This window comes from Schistocerca serialis, chromosome 8, assembly GCF_023864345.2.
Source record: "Schistocerca serialis cubense isolate TAMUIC-IGC-003099 chromosome 8, iqSchSeri2.2, whole genome shotgun sequence".
Classification (NCBI taxonomy): Eukaryota; Metazoa; Arthropoda; class Insecta; order Orthoptera; family Acrididae; genus Schistocerca; species Schistocerca serialis.
In genome coordinates, this window is record NC_064645.1 from 341,435,202 (window position 1) to 341,453,199 (window position 17,998).

Below are 17,998 nucleotides of genomic sequence, written 5' to 3' on the forward strand. Positions count from 1 at the left end.
CCCTGGGTGTATAAATTACCAGGACGACATTGTTGTCACTGGCTCCACCACTGACGAACATCTTCAAAATCTCCGCACACGTTTTTATGTCTTATGGACTGATGGTCTTAAGTGTAATCTTCAGAAATCACAATTTTTTCAGGCATCTATCACGTACTTGGGGTTTCAACTGTCTCGGGATGGTATTCGTCTGCTTCAGCAAACTGTTGCTGCGATCGATGCCCTTCCTCGCCCTACATCTGTTAAGGAACTGCAGGCCTTCTTGGGGAAGATAGCATACTATCACAAGTTTTTACTGTCTGCTGCTTCAGTGGGTCAGCTGTTGCATCGCCTGATGCATAAAAACATGCCTTTTCACTGGTCTGTGTCATGCAATGCGGCTTTCCAGAAATTGAAGACTATGCTGAAACAGGCCCCGTGCCTGGCTACTTATCGACCTAGCCAACATCTTGTTCTTGTCATGGACGCCTCTCAATACGGGGTTGGTGCAGTTCTTGCACACTGTTTTTCTGATGGTTCTGAACAACCCATTGCTTATGCCTCCAAAACACTCACAGATGCCCAACAAAAGTATTCTCAAATAGAAAAAGAAGCTTTGGCCATTATTTATGTTCTTCATAAGTTTGGTGTTTTTCTTTATGAATCCAAATTTCATCTTGTTACGGATCACAAACCACTTGTTTCCTTGTTTCATCCATCAATGTCACTTCCTGACAAGGCTGCACACTGCCTCCAGCGTTGGGCTCTTTACTTGTCTCATTTCAATTATGAGATTCATTTCTGGCCGACGGCTAAACATGCGAATGCTGATGCACTGTCTTGCCTTCCCATGGGTCCTGATCTGGCATTTGATAGGAATGAACGTTTGTGTTTCCACCTGGATGTTGCTGAGCAGCGGGTTGTGGATGGGTTCCCCATCACCGGGGACCAGCTGGCGGCTGCTACGGGTTCTGACCCTACCCTCTCCCGGGTTTTACGCTGTATTCAGAAGGGATGGCCAGATCGTCCATCCACTAAGACTTCTAATTCATTGCGGAACTACTACACTTTGCATTACCGCCTCACGGCTAGGGATGGTTTTATCCTCCTTTCCATCGAAAATGCTTCACTGCGTGTTGTGGTACCTGTGTCCTTGTGTGCTTCGGTCCTGCGCCTCCTTCACCAAGGGCACTGGGGTGTCTCTCGCACAAAATCTCTGGTACACCGTCATGTGTACTGGCCCGGCATCGACTCTGAAATCGCACATATGGTTGCTGCCTGCAGCCCTTGTGCGTCACAGGCCACAGACCCGAAGTCATCTTTGTCACTGTGGCCTTCGCCTGAGAAGCCCTGGGAGCATATTCATGCTGACTTCACGGGTCCTTTCTTAGGTACTTATTGGGTTCTCATTATTGACGCATACTCTAACTTTCCTTTCATTGTCCATTGCACGTCGCCTACCACCGCGGTAACCACCAATGCTCTAGCTCGCATTTTCTCTTTGGAAGGCCTTCCCTCTACTCTTGTTACTGATAATGGTCCAGAATTTGCCTCTTCCAATTTTGTGGATTTTTGTGCCCCTCACGGCATCAAGCATGTCACGGCCCCTCTGTTCCATCCACAGTCAAACAGTAGGCTGAAAGACTGGTCTGCACATTTAAGGCTCAGATGAGGAAACTCCTGACTTCTTCTGCTGCTGCTGATGCGCTTCTCCAATTTCTGGCTTCTTACCATTTCACCCCCATGGGTGACCACAGCCTGGCTGAGCTCTTACATGGCCGACAGCCCAGCACGCTACTTCATCTTCTGTGGCCTTCCACCTCATGGCCGCGGGTGCCTTCGCTTGGCCGGACACATCGCCCATGTCTCCTGTTATAATAACCGGACTTGCAGCAATGGGCAGATTGGTGCATGGGGCCCCAACAGTTTCGACCCCAACGTCTCCTGTCATCTCGACCCGTTATCTTCAGGGACACTTCCGTCTGTACGGGAAGCCTCCTCCTCGGGACTTTACGGCCAGTCAAACAACACATATGGACATTAGCAATCTACAGGCCACCTCCATCAAGACCTGTGCAAAAACTTCAAAGAGGGGAAAAGTGTTGTGACTCGGCAATCTTTCAATGTGCCGCCGCGCAGTTATGCGCGTCCTCTACATGCGGCGCTGTCTGCCAGCCATGCAGCAGCAGCGCCACCTAAGCGACCAGCCAGCCATCGGCTGCTAGACTCGGACTCAGTTATGATTTGACTGTTAATGTGTACACATGTCTTACTCTGTTTACTTGATCTGTGACTTTCATGTATTGCGTCTTCCTTGAAATATATTTGTTCAACTTAAAGTTATAACAGTGTATTTTTCAAATAGTCTAAAAGAGAGAATTATAATAGATTTAAAATTTAACAAAGTGGGTATAGAATAGAAAACCAACTGAAATCTATGAATAACAGTACCTGGCAGCAAAGTGGACATAACTGGACCTGCAACAGTGTCTTATGTGAAAATTAAATATCAATTTTCACTTCCCTTCTTTAATTATTTCATCAGAGTAGAAAACAGTGACAAAATATTTTTATTGGTTGCGACTTTCCTTTTGCACATGAAACAATTTCCTGGTCTTCCTTTATTATTAAAACCTTGAAAATGCCTTTCAGGAAAGAGAAAAGTGGTTTGTAATTAATTAGAAAGATCCACTTAAATTGTACTAATCATTTGTTCAAACCATGGATGGTTTTGGGATTTTAAAATCTCACCTTGAGATGTATGAAACTGTAACATACAAAAGAGAGGAGAAAAGAAATATAGTGCAACATATGTGTAAAAACCAAAAGGAAAGACTGCTGAAACAAGGTGACTTACTTGTAGTATTTGGTAACACGTAACATGTAGTCGGGCCAGTCAGTGCAAGAGCTCCAGTTACTGCATGTTGGCAGAAGTAGAAAAAAGGGAAATGCCTAATAATCAAACTGACCTAAAAATGTAACATCCAGCTTGGTGAGACAGCAAAAACCCAGAACAAACACTAGACTCACACTGTCCACCACCAACCAGCCACATAGTAGAAACATGGACTACGACTGAATGGAGGTCTGGATGCTTGGTGCAATGTGGTCACCAGTGGTGTACAAGGAAGCAAGCTGACATCATGAGTGAAGGTATAGAAATTCTGGACCGACTGGTCCAAGCACTTGCAGTATTTCACTTAAGAATACAATATGAATGACCTGTGGTGTGTTGATAGGCTAAATAACTCTCGAGCATGTGACAATGTGAGTCATTTTTGGGCAACAAAGCAATGGTACATATGTAAAATGATGAAGAAGTGATAAAATAGTAACAACAATTTTAAAAATTAATGGTAATATAATCCATGCTCAGTAAGTTAAGGGCTTGACCTTTTGGCTGTATATGGAGGACATTTAAGTTATTACCTATATCAGAGATAGACATACTGGATGGTTTATATATATATATATATATATATAAAATAGAAGGAAACATTCCACGTGGGAAAAATTATATATAAAAACAAAGATGAGGTGACTTACCGAACAAAAGCGCTGGCAGGTCGATAGACACACAAACAGACACAAACATACACACAAAATTCAAGCTTTCGCAACAAACTGTTGCCTCATCAGGAAAGAGGGAAGGAGAGGGGAAGACGAAAGGAAGTGGGTTTTAAGGGAGAGGGTAAGGAGTCATTCCAATCCCGGGAGTGGAAAGACTTACCTTAGGGGGAAAAAAGGACAGGTATACACTCGCACACATGCACATATCCATCCACACATACAGACACAAGCAGACATAATTTTGTGTGTATGTTTGTGTTTGTTTGTGTGTCTATCGACCTGCCAGCGCTTTTGTTCGGTAAGTCACCTCATCTTTGTTTATATATATATATATATATATATATATATATATATATAATGTGTTACCATTATATATATTATGTGTTACCAAAACTATAAGTCAGTCGCCTTGTTTCGGTAGTCTGTTCTTTTATATATATATATATATATATATATATATATATATATATATATATATATATATATATAAAACAAAGATGATGTGACTTACCAAATGAAAGTGCTGGCAGGTCGACAGACACACAAACAAACACAAACATACACACAAAATTCAAGCTTTCGCAACAAACTGTTGCCTCATCAGGAAAGAGGGAAGGAGAGGGAAAGACGAAAGGATGTGGGTTTTAAGGGAGAGGGTAAGGAGTCATTCCAATCCCGGGAGTGGAAAGACTTACCTTAGGGGGAAAAAAGGACGGGTATACACTCGCACACACACACATGTCCATCCACACATATACAGACACAAGCAGACAATGTGTGATGTCTGCTTGTGTCTGAATATGTGTGGATGGATATGTGTATGTGTGTGCGAGTGTATACCGTCCTTTTACCTATGTCAGAGATAGACATACTGGCACTTGAGCACATAATGTATCCTACATAAATGATGACTCACTTGGTATAGTTTATCTTAACATTACTTTTTGTCACATCTTTTACTGTATACTCCTCTCTTCACTCATTTGGCCTATCTACCATTGCCTTGTTGTCTATAATGGAATATAGTTTACTGTCTGTGAGGTTTAGGCTTGTTTTTCTCTCATTTGTTTAGTTATCTTCCCTCTTAGTCATCTATCCATGACATTATTGCTTTGTATAATGTATAGTACCCAGTGGATCATTTCTGATTGTTATCTCTCAGCTAACATTACTACACCCACATTTTATGTTTGTGATGGTTTTTAAATATTTTATTTTTCATCACTTAAGCCCATAATGAATCATACATGTGGCAATTTACTTAGCTTGGTCTATATTACCATTAATTTTTATCGCTGTTGTTACTGTTTTATCCACTGTTTATTCATTTTCACCTGTGTACCATTGTCTTGTTGCCTAAAATTATCACTTATTGTACACGCTTGAGAATTATTTAACCTATTGGCACACCACAGCTTGTTCATATTCTAACATGTTCTTAAATGAAGTATTGTAGGAACTCAGACCAGTCAGTCTTGATTTTCTATACCTTTGCTCATAACATCAGGTCACTTGCTTGTACACTGTTGGTGCCTGCACTGCACCATGATCCCAGGCCTCCGACATTGCCCTCCATTCAGTTGTGGCTGGCATTCCTAATGTGCGGCTGCCTGGCAGTGGACAGTGGGAGTACAGTGTTTGGTCTCAGTTTCTGTTTCCTTCATCCCACCCACCTGGATGTTACATTTTTAGATCAGTGTGATTCTGGACCCTTCCCTTTTTCTAGTTCTGCCAAAACGCAATAATTGGAACTCTTGCACTGAGTGGCCTCACCACACATTATGTGTTACCAATACTATAAGTCAGTCGCCTTGTTTCGGTAGTCTGTTCTTTTGGTTTTTATGCTGATGTTGCTTAATATTTCTTCCTTACTCTCCTTTTTAAGTTACAGTTTCATACACACGACGATGGGATTTTAAAATCCTGAAACTGATCGTAGTTTGAATAAATAATTAGTACAATTGTAGTAGATCTCTCTAAATCAATTTTCATGGCTCTCAGTTGTGGATGACGTACATAATAAATCTTGTGCAAAAGCCATTTAGTTCAGGACTTATTTGAAGGGAATTGTGATGACTATCAATAGTCCACCAAGTCTCTATGATCACGAATGCCAGAATCTTTCGACTGTAGTCTGTGCTACGCTATTGTGATGTACACTTGTGATCTCATATATACAGTTTATTTTGACAATAAAGTTAATGTTGTTACTAATAGTTGGGTTATCTCTCTTACCTCCAATGAGTATAGGGAAAAATATCCACAGAATGATTCATGAATAGAACTAAATCATAGTATTGAAATTTCGAGAGATTCAGTAAATATACTGTGATTAGAACAGTTTATCAGAGACATGTCAGAGTTGATAAAAAAAACAGCAATACTGTAAGAAGTGGGTTAGGAAATCAAACTTGAAACAGTGATGTGATCAAAATTTAGATGAGGAAAACAAATTTCAAAAAACAGTAATGCTGAAAGAATTGACTTAGCAAATAAAATTTTCAAGAACAGAGATGTGATAAAAATGGGATAGGAAATCAAATTGTTGAAACAAACAATCAAATTTACAAAACCTTCAATGCTGTTAAAATGAGTTATGAAATCAAACTTTTACATTCAATGAAGAATTGAGCACTCAAATTAATGCTATAAAAAATGACTGGGAGATTGGGTTGCAAATGTAAATTCATAAATTGAACACTTAAATGAGAGTCACCAGCACAGAATCTACAGTTCAAATTATTGATCAAAGAGCAACTGATTCTGAGGTTGACTTTTGAGTTTCCAAATGTGGAATGTAATTTATCTAGTAAAGTTGGTTATGTTAGCATTAGTTACAAGGCAAAATTCTTTAATTTAAATGAAACGGTGGTTGGAGTTAAAAAGCTAGTTTCTGAAAAGGCTAGTGAAAATGGGAAAAATGGGAAAATGGACTAGTGAAAATGGGAATGGATAATTTACTTTATGTTTAAAAACAATCAAATGATTAGCACAAAAGTGTTGTTGCAAAAACCTTTTGTTCCTGGAGATAGCATTTTGCATTCTTTCTATTTCAAACAAAACTAAGAAGTTAATTCCATTTCTGATATGACTGATAATTCCAAAATTTAATTTTTGAAAAGATTTTTGGAAGGGGATGCATTATCTTAGGCAAATCAGATTTGTACACAAGATTTAGTATATTAAGATTCTGGTCAGAATCAGAGAGACTGCAATTAAAAGTGACTTCCTCAATGGTCCAAGTTGCAGGGGACACAGAGGGGCTATGAAAGAATTTTGTAAAAGGCAATTAAAGGAACTTGTCTATCTGAACCAACCATTTGATGAAATTACTCCAATTGATGGAATGCAGAGGTTACCTGAAAATGTTCAATGAGGATTAGCATATGAGCCAGATGAATTAGTTGAACAATTTCTAAAATATGTGGACAAATTGGATAAAATTTTAGAAAGAAACAACAGACAGATTTTGAACAAAGTCATTTCACACAGAAGGGCTGGCATTGAAATTGTGGTGACAACATCATTGTAGAAATGAGGCGAATAATTACAGAAATCAGGAGAGGGCACCACTAAGAGAATTTAGTAGTAATAGGAGAGACAGTGTAACAGGTAATGTGAAAGAGATAAGAGAATATGGAATCATACTCATCATCCACCTCAGAATTTCAGTCAGGCAACTACAGTTACTGAGCATGTAAAGCAAGGATAGCTCCATTGGAGTTCTAGAATGTGAGAGCAAGGATTAGTAACTTTAACACATGGACCACTTATTCTGGGAAAATAATCACAATAAGAGCAGAAGGATAAGTACACTATAATATAAGGTTAATGAAATTGGAGTCAAACAAGAACTTTGGTGTAATTTCAGGCAAAATTGGGTTTAAGAGCAAAGTAACGTAGAAATTACGAATCTTGATTATGAATTACAAGAAGGAGAACTAGAAAACTTTTACAGTATAGATTTGGAAGAAAATTTTAAAGAGACTATAGAGATGATAACTTAAATATTTTTCTTATTTTTAAGTGAGGAGTTAGTAGAGCATGAGCAAAGTGATAAAAACATAGTAAATGAAGAAGTAGTTTGTATTTGCAATGCAAGTGATGTTCTTGATTAAGTAGGGATTAATAGTAATGAAATAAATGGGAATGAAGATGTATATTATTTTTATAGTTTAAAGTGAAAGTTGTTGGACAAGTAAGAATCAGATTCTATGTATTTTGTGAAATTGTCAACTTTAAGGGAAAATGTGAATGAAGAAGTGAATCAAATGGCTAAATGTATCACCTGTACAAGGTCAAAACATGCTCATAGCTTAGTCGATCAGTGTCTACAGAACAAATCTATCACAAAGTTGTCTTATCAGTCTTTAATTCCAGTTTCTTCAGTTATTAATAAGAGATCTTTGTGCAAAGTTTGGATGAATATTATGGTAGGGCTAGTTACTGACTCAATTTGGGTGAAAAAATTAGCAATTTTGTGCAAAGAACATTTTCCTCACTGGTGAATGGAAAACTGTAATGAAATTTATGAACTATGTAAGAGATAAATGATGCTGGATTGAGATTTGACTGTGCTCTTTGGGAACTTGTGTAATGATAAAAACTTGGGGGGGGAGGTCATGAACACTATTGATGACATGTGTGGTGAATAGAGGATCACAGCTGTGTAGCGCTTTTTCACATTTTCATTCTTGTGTGCTGCAACACTTTTCTGGCTTTTCTGTCAATATTTCAAGTTGTCTCCTATCAGTTTATTGTTTCTTCATTAAGTTGTAAGTATTTTGATATGTAATTAGCATTTAAAAGATGATGCAAACTTATAAGTGTACTGTCAGATTACATGTAATAGGGGAGGTTATTTTCATATTTTACCTGAAAAGAGACAAGATTTTTTTATGTTTTCTTTTCAAAATGAAATTTGTGTCTTATTGGTTTTATTTGCAAAACTACTATGCTGCTTTGAAATAGAACATGTAGTTTACACTTTTTGGTGGGAAATATTATTGAAGTGTTCTGTATCAAATATGGATTATGATCTGCACTGTTTGGCTTGATATAAATAGACAAGAATGAATTAGGAATACAATTTGGAAAATATTGTGTTGTTTTGGAATGAAATTTTTATTTTATTGCCTTTTTTTACTTGAAAATATTTTTGACAAATAATGAAATTCATAAGAGTCTATATTACAATAACTGAAGAAATCGGAAGATGTCTGACAGAACTGAAAGTGATACCAAGCATTGATCTCAACAGAGACCAAAGACTGTTGGTAGGGACACTGAGATAATTCAGAAAAGGTACATATTGGGGAAAAAGAGACAAATATAAACTGCTGGAAACTTGAAGATAGAGAAACCCAAGAGACGTACAGGGAGAAGATTAAGACATAACTTCCTAAAGATGAGAGGAAGCATATAGAGGAAGAATGGAGGAGTTTCAAATCAGCCCTAGTCAAGGTAGCAGAAGAACATCAACAAAAGTCAGACACAAAGAAATTCCATGGTGGAATGAGAGAATTGCAGAAGTTCTTAAGGATGATAAGGAGATACACCACATATTAGATAACAGAGGGAAGCAAAAAGAAAATACTTCAAAAGTCATCAACAGAGAAGGAAAACTCATGTGGGAGGAAGAAGAAGTTTTGAAAGTATGGAAAGATACTTCCAAAAACTATATGAAGGACAAAATGAAACAAATACATGTGATGAGATACAGGGAGATGAGAGAAATACCACATTCACATAGAATACAGAAAGAGAAAATATGCTGATGTTGGTTGTAGAGAAAGCTGTATTAGAAAAGAAAAATGACAAAGCTCCTGGAGTAAATGACATCACAATGGAAATGAACAAAGCTGTAGGACCTATTGGAATTTAGTGTCTGTATAGAATAATGAGCATAGTATGGACATATGGAAAGATTCCTGATGATTGGACAAAGTTGATTATTGTACTTATCTTTAAGGAGGGTAACAAGACACACTGTGAGAATCACAGAGGAGCAGCACTACTGTGCCACTGCTTTGAGGTTTATGAAAAGTTAATTTTATAAAAAAATCAGGAATAAGGTAGAACCACATTTGAAGGATTTGCAGTGGTTACCCGAGGTATGTTAAAAGCTGAGGAACCTAATGATCAGCAAGAATTTTTACATTTGCAAATAAAGCTAAAAGCATTTTAATCAGGTTTGTTAACAGAACAACAAAAAGAGGACTTATACCAAATACCGTTATGGTATGGAAAGGTGTTTTCAGAGAAACCAGGGGTACTTGGAGATTATATATGTAGCTTTAAAATAAAGGACAATATAACATTTTTTTGTAATCGCTATGAGTATGTGACGAGTGGTACAGGATGGGACAGACAGGATGCTTGAAAACAATATTATTGAATGCAGTCTTAGCATATGTAATAATCCCCTGCTATTGGTATGTATGGTTACCAGAGGAGTCAAGTTACTCCTAGATATATATACATTGAATAAATGCATAGAAATGGAATGAGATAGACCAGTCTGTATTGACAAATTACTATCAACATTCATATAAGCACAGTATTTTAGCTCCATGGATTTGATCTTGGGGTTTTGGCAGGTCAAGATTGATGAAAATTCGAGAAAATATACAGCTCTTTGTAGAAAGATAAGTCTTACCAATTTACGGTATTACTGTTTGGATTAAATATTTCAGTGTTCATATTAATTAGAGCTTTGGATGTGGCATTGGGTAAGGATCTACTAAAGGAGTTAATTATTCATGTAGATGATATATTACTGGTATTAAAGATTTGGAAAGAACATTGCAATCTATTATCAAGAACTTTGGCAAGATTTTACGTTAAACGTAACAATTAAGCTTTCTAAATCACATTTCAGCAGAGAAGAGTTAGAGTTTCTTGGACAGTTGGTAGGCATATATGGGATAAAACATTATGCAAAACAAATATGGTCTATCAAAGACTGTCCTGAACCAAGGGATGTGAAGCAATAATAGACTTAGCATGATTTTATAGGTGGTACATATGAGGGCAACATATTAATGATGCAAGGCTATTAATACCTCTCAAACAAAAGGCAATATGGATTTGAAGTGAAGAGCAATCAAAAGCATTCAGTAATAACAAGTTAGCGTTGGTAGAGCCACCTATCTTAAGACATCCATATATGGAAAAGCCTTTTAAAGTTACTACTGATGTGTTGGAATATGGAATTGCTTGAAAATTGTACCAGGGAGAGTGGGATCTGACTTAAGGAGACCACAGTACATTTGTGTTTGAAAGCAGAGCTCTGAGCAAACATGAGTTAAATTATACTACAACAGAAAAAGAGATATTAGCCATAGTACAGATTATAAAGAAATTTCAGACTCTGATTTAAGGATCTAAAATTATAATTTATACCTGCCATCAAGCCCTGACCTTCTTAATGGAAAGTCATCCATTACATAGGAGGTACTTTTCTTACAAGAGAATAACATAGAGATAAAATACATAAAAGGTTCACAGAACATGGTTCCTGTTGCACTGTCATGCCTATCTCTAGGTATGAGTGACATCATGAGAACCAGTGTCTTGGAATAACATTCAATATAAATTTTTTGGCTGTAAGTTCTACCAATAATGATGTTTGGGACTTGGTGGTGAAAATAAGGCAGGATATAACTGAGGATTCATATTTTAAAAATAAGCTGTTAACCATGAAACAAGGTGGGATTATTAAGGATAATGAAGGTGAATGGATAATATATGATGATGTTTTGTTTTGGAGAATAAGAACTATAAGACTTTTTTGGAGAGTATGTATATGAATGACCATAGGGACAGAACTTATTAAGTTTATCCACAAGGAATATGGACACTTTGGAGTGTGTAAGTGCATGAAGCACTTGATCAAATTCTATTACTTTAAGGTTTTAAGTAGAAAATTATTATAAGTCTTAAGGTTCTGTGAAGTATGACAGAAAATGAAAGACAATAACCAATCTGTAAGTTTTAAATTGTATGCTATAACACGAAAAGTATTACATGACCTTACTACAGCTGAATCTTTTGGCCAACTTCCAAGGACTAGAGGAGGAGTAATATATATTTTTGTATTGGTTGTGTGCTGGTTGAAATATGTAAAATTGTATCCCATAAAATATGCAAATACAGAAGCAGTGATTTGCTGTTTGAGAGAATATTTTAAAAGTGTAGGAAAACCCTGCAGATCACTAAAAGATAATGACCCACTGTTAGTCAGTCAGGTGATCAATGAGTTTTTGATGCGAGAAAGGAGTGCTAATCTTGCAAGTTTTGTAGGAGAGCGTCTGTGAAGTTTGGAAAGTAGGAGAACAGGTAGTGGTGGAAGTAAAACTGTGAGGATGGGTCATGAGTCATGCTTTGATAGTTCAGTCAGTAGAGTATTTGCCCACAAAAGACAAAGGTACTGCATTCAAGTATTGGTCTCGCACACAGTTTTAATCCGCCAGGAATTTTCAATTTTTGTTATGACTAAAGACTATGTTCATGAATTTTGGATATATGTGGAGAAATGCAGTGCCATATTTGTGAGAATTTGTGTATATTGTGAAATATTTAATGAAAGGCATGTAATTGTTCAGTTGCTAATTAGACATTATATGAGCATAGTAAACCTGATTTGTGATTGATACATATAGGTGCTTATGGACAGCGATTAACACTGATATTTGTATACTTACTGAACCGTAGTATACTACTGTTGTGAATCCTGTAGCGTGCTAAACAGTAAATTTATGTTTTCCATTAAATTTGTGGTTGTATCTATACTTCAGGGTAGTTACTCTTTGACACATGAGAGAATGCCATAGACCTGGTAATGTCAAGATAACACAGATGACACAGGAATGATTAGATGGAATTTTAGTTGTGGACAGCATATCACATGAAATACTAATGTAATGAATCTCGTATGATATGCTGCACACAGTGAAATTATTGGTTGGATTAGATACAACTTAACAAAAGCATAGAACATTTTGATTGACCTATGCTTGTCCAGGACCATTTCTACCTTTGGGCGAGATTAGGCAGTAGCCTAGAACAGCAAAATTTTATGGGCGTCAATGGGCAGGAAACATTAATTTCAAATCAGACAGCAAAAAAGTTGAGCAAATAAAAAGAAAAAAAATGAAAAAGAGGAAAAATTAAAATATTAACATACTTTCAAAAGTGTACAGAACAGTTATTTAATAAGTCTTTACTTACTTTGACAAAAATAAACACATTGTCTCTACCTACCTCAAAACTAAAGCAGCCACCACTGAGTACAAACTGGAAATAAACGTGACCTTGATTCATCTATGTCAAACACTGGAGAAGGGCTCATGTATTGGCTTGCAGTCATGTTACAATTTGATACCATACATCTCTCAGTCCCTCTATTTGTTTTTGTCTCTGGAGATCAATGTCACGCATTGCTTGAATTGAGGTCTGCACCCAGAAAATGGGGATGTCTAGTCAGCTTAGTTTAATTATTAAAAGTATAATAGGAGCAGTGCATTGTTGTGCTGTAGGGCGCTGGTGGTGGTGTATTTGGTGGTGGTGGTGGGGGGGGGGGGGGGGGCAGATAATGGGGAGACCAATGACAGTAAAGAATAGGAGCCGGCATTTTTCAGTTCTCGCCTAGGGCAGCAAAACCCCTAGCAATGGTCCTGTGCTCATTCTACTACTGAAAGGAGCTTTGATTTGATCAAATGACATATTTCAATTCTGTAAAGCCAGAATTAACAAGAGAATTAACTTGTAATGTATATAAACCTAACATTGCACTGTCAGGAAAGTTGATTATAATTCATACATGAAATTTGTTTTGTGTTATATTCATTGATTATGATGCTTATCTTTCTTTATATTAATTTCTTTATTGTTAAGAAATACCATCTCAAATTTTATGATTTTGTTTGACTGCCAATTTATTAAATTTAACACTTCCATTTCAGCTACTCATTTCATAATTTGGCTATTTTGTCATGTTATAGGGAAAACTGTTTTTATGTACTAATCCTAGGAATGTATTTTCTAGGACAATTTGATGGTGACTTAATAAGATGAAAGACTACCACTATTATCCTTGAACAGATGGGGAACGTTAAGGAATTGTGATCAAGTAATGGACAGCTGAACACAGAATAAGAACCATGAATGTTGTAAAGGAGTAATAAGAAAATAAAACTGTGTGTCAAGAAGGGAAAAATTACCTACTGTAAATATCTGTAATTTTTATTAATAGCAAAAAACTTATTTGCTTATTATTTTAAATTATTTTATTATTATTATTTTTGCAATACTTATATTTGAATGAATTTATTAAAATTTTATTGCAGTCTGCCTCATTGGAGTATATTGTTCATAGAGTCCCACCCATAAATATTTATGTCTGGAGTTGCTGACAGGTACTGTGATGCAATCAAGCCTAATGCACATTAGGAACCCTTAGTGGATACTGATCACTTCATTTATAAAATAATAATAATAATAATAGTAATAATAATAATTTGTGTAAATCAGTTCTGTGTAAACAATACAATTTGTGAACTACTGCTTTCATCTATTATGAATTGAACAATTTTATAGATACCATAATTAAGAAAAAACATAAATATATTAAATGTATACAGTTATTTAAAACAATGTTCTCACTTATTTTTTATTATCTTTGTAAAAACTTATTTAAATTAAATGTTCCACTGCCAGCTTCTTAAATGCCTAAACTCTTTGGTTACAATTATATTATCCCTGTTTCGCTTCCTTGCACTTAACGGGTAGAGATGTAATGTTAGGGAGTCATTTGGGGTTGGTTGTAAGAGAGAGAGAGAGAGAGGCCCATTTGCGGAGTCACAGTGAGTCATATTTCTGTGAAATTTGGTTTATCGTTTGAAACAGTTTGCTCATTTACCATGAGAAATAAAGAAGACAAAACTTAGGGGAACACATTATTTATGATCAAGGGCTACATTGATAATTCAAATTTAACTTCAGATAGAATTTCTTCAAACAGATGAAGCCTGTGCCAACAATGATACATTGAAGGAGATAGTGATGCCAACATAGAAGAAGGTAAGTACTAGATGTTATAATTTATCAACATAATTTAATGCTAAAAAACAAACATCTATAGAGTTGTTACATCACTGGAAATATAATCACTACTAAAAGATCATTTCAACTGGTTGAAAAAGGAAAAGGAAACTAATTTATTTTGAATATAAGTACAAAAGAATTATAGTAACTGTTCTGGAGTCTGGATAACTTTTCTCTCAGTTGTAACACTATCACAACTTTCTTGTCCTTTTTTACTTTAGAAACCTTGAAGCAATTCTCCCCTTCCCCCTCCACCTGGGATATTATAGTAGTAGCATTCCAACCCGAGATGCTGGAGCTGGTGGTCATTTGTTTGTGAAGTGTGCTTGTTTTTTTTTCTTTTCTTTTTTTTCATGTGTGTGTGTGTGTGTGTGTGTGTGTGTGTGTGTGTGTGTGTGTATGTGGATGGTGTGTGAGACTCTCTCTTTTACTGATAAAGGCTGTGGCCAAAAGCTTTATGTGAGTGCCTTTTAACTGCACCTGATGTGCTTTCTTTACAGTAAGTAGCAATCTGTCTTTTGTCCATTTTTAGTACTAGCTGAAAATTTCCATATATTTAGTGTCACTGGAATGACATTAAAGCTAAACTTGAATCCACATGAAATCTGTCAGTAACTATATTACCCCTTTCACACCAGAAAACAGCAAAATAGTTTCATGCTGTTTGTTAATGAATTGTTTATATATTAGAACATAGGATTTCCATGAAGGAAAATGTCCTTGCTAAATTCCTGTTAAATATTTTTGCACACATTCATCACAATCCATTGTTTTCTCTATAATAACCTGAATTAAAATATTTTATTATATGTTACAGGTTGAAATTTGAACACATACGTGCTGCTGAAGTACTTGCATGTCTGCCGTTCATCCAGTGGTCATACCATCCTGCCCAGTATTCCATGACCATTGCTGGTTTATCTGGCTGTAATTCTCTCAGCACATTAAGCTGAACCTCTGGGAAGAACTTGAAGTTTGCTGTCTGTAACACTGCCAGCACAATGAATTAATACACTACTTTGCTTAAACGTTTATTTACAGGATTCATATGACACTGGAAAGTACACAAATAAGCATATAAATAATGGAATAAGTAAAAGTAACCACTAATTATGTTGCTGGGACACTGGGCAGCCAATTGGCACTGAAACATTGCTGTGCTTTTGGACAGTTTACTTCTTCACAGATAACTTACATAATCATACTCACATACACCGATGGCTACGTTGTCCTGACCATGCACATTGTTCTGAACACTATAGCTCAAGAGCTCAGTAAAGTTTTCAACCTTGTTTATGGGCCTGTCTACTGCTCAACACCTCAGCTTACTCCTTCCATCATTTACAGTGTCATAACATCCCTATACAATGAACAATGCTGGTGACTAACACAAAACCTGTTTAGTGTTACTACGGAAAAAATGATATACTGTATCTGGAGATTAAGTGACTGACTCATAAAATTATTTAACTTTTTTTATGTTTTTATGGTAGAATCAGATGAGCTTTTCATAATGCATTTTTGACTTGTTTTGATGAGCCAGTGATCATCTGTCAGTAGATAAAAAGAGGAAACTAAAAATCATTGTTGTATCTATAAAATCTACCAAGTAACTACCTATGTAATGATAAAAAAAAGAATAAAATCATAACTAAAAGCATATGCTGCAACAGTTCCCATTATGTTGTGTAACATGCATTGTGAAAGGCTCATATTGTTACCAGTATGTCATAAAATGTAAAAAGTAAGATAAATTATTGTTACTGTATCAGTATTGTCACCAGAAACAAGAATTTATTCATTTTATTTTGCCAGACTCCTACACAAATAAGAAATTTCTCAGAAAAAAACATAATAGTTGTAATTTTCAAATATATTTAGCTTTATCAATCACAAGACTTCTGTCCATTGACTCCCAACCTCAACTCTTCTGTTGTCTCTTAGGCATTATGTAGTGCAGTTTTGTAGACTTCATTTTTTTAAGCCAAGTTAAGAACAGCCATGGACACGTTTGAGACACTTTCTATGAAATGTTGGATACACTTTTTCTTTCATTTATGCACAGCCTTATATTTGTTCATAAATTAATATTCTCCCCTTTTTTGTACAAGATGAAAATAAATTTTAAGTAAATATGGACGTCCTTGCTTGCATTTGGCACTGAGATACTTGAGATAATGGAGAAAATGCCATTGAATAATCAGATTGCCTAACACTGTTCATGCTGCCTGATGAGACTTAATTGACAATATTATTGGTTTCCCATTCCTCCTTGGTGTACAGTGAACATTTCCTTTACCATTAATGAAAACTCAATATATAGCATTATGTACTAGATACTTAATGACAAGTACGTTTTGAACCAGTCAGATACTTGAGGAGACATTTTATATGAATGTGTCTTTGATGCTAGCTAACAGTGTGATATGCCATCCCACCATTTTCAGAGATCAAAGAAGATAGTAGTCCATCTGAATATTTTCTTCATGTAAAAATCTGAAGTAAACTGGTCAACAATTTCTCAAGAGTTTTGGTTATAACTTCAAATTACATCTTGCCTTATATGGTAGTATAGATATAGATTATTCAGTATGGACATCAGATTTCTTATAATCTTAGTTTTGCTGTTCTACCCTAGCAGTAGTGTTTTCTAAGAAAATGTTACATCATCACAGTTGCACAGGAAGAAATCTTAGATACAGTAGGAATGGAAGTGAGTCTGTCCAGAATCCGGCACTTCAGCAAATATAAGTACCACCAACTTCATTATAGTTGCTGTTAGTTCATCATAGTAAGAAAAATTTGAAAGAGATTATGTAATTCTTGATAACTTGGCATGAGGAGAAGATGAGTTTCATTCATTTATGTATGTATTTGATGATTTAACTCCACTATAGAAATTTTAACTAATTTTTAGCAGAAGACCTGTAAAAAAGTTGCAATGGATCATTTGTCCAGAGAAATTCTTTTAATCAATGCAGTTTCCAGCAAAATAATGTTTCAGTAGCTGTTACGATAGATTTTCAGAATGTTTCACTTCAGTGATAAATCTGCCAGTGTTGGAAGAATAAGGCTGTTAAAAATTAAGTGTCTTGTCAGAAAAGTTTTGTAAGTAATTGTACAGTGAGTTTTATCCATTTTCAAAGCTATTCACTGATGAAAACCTATTGTACTGACCCCAAAATTGTTCAATATTATAAAAACTATTGTTCGGTACTAAGAAAAGTTATTAAAAAGTCCAGAAGCATGAGTATCATGCCTGAGATCAGTAACTCTGATAATAAAATTAAAGCAATTTGGAATATTATTGAAAGGGAAACAGGGCAGCCAAGATCACAGGAAG

The 17,998-nt window shown here is 35.9% G+C and overlaps 1 protein-coding gene across 1 annotated transcript in view; it reads right to left on the reverse strand.

Annotated features, from left to right (window-relative positions):
• LOC126417011 (beta-galactosidase-1-like protein 2) overlaps nt 1-17,998 on the reverse strand; it is a 116,538-nt gene that overhangs the window by 56,750 nt on the left and 41,790 nt on the right. Inside the window, exon 7 of the mRNA XM_050084899.1 lies at nt 15,493-15,645. Coding sequence (XP_049940856.1) covers nt 15,493-15,645 — 153 coding nt within the window. The remainder of the gene's footprint in view (nt 1-15,492; nt 15,646-17,998) is intronic.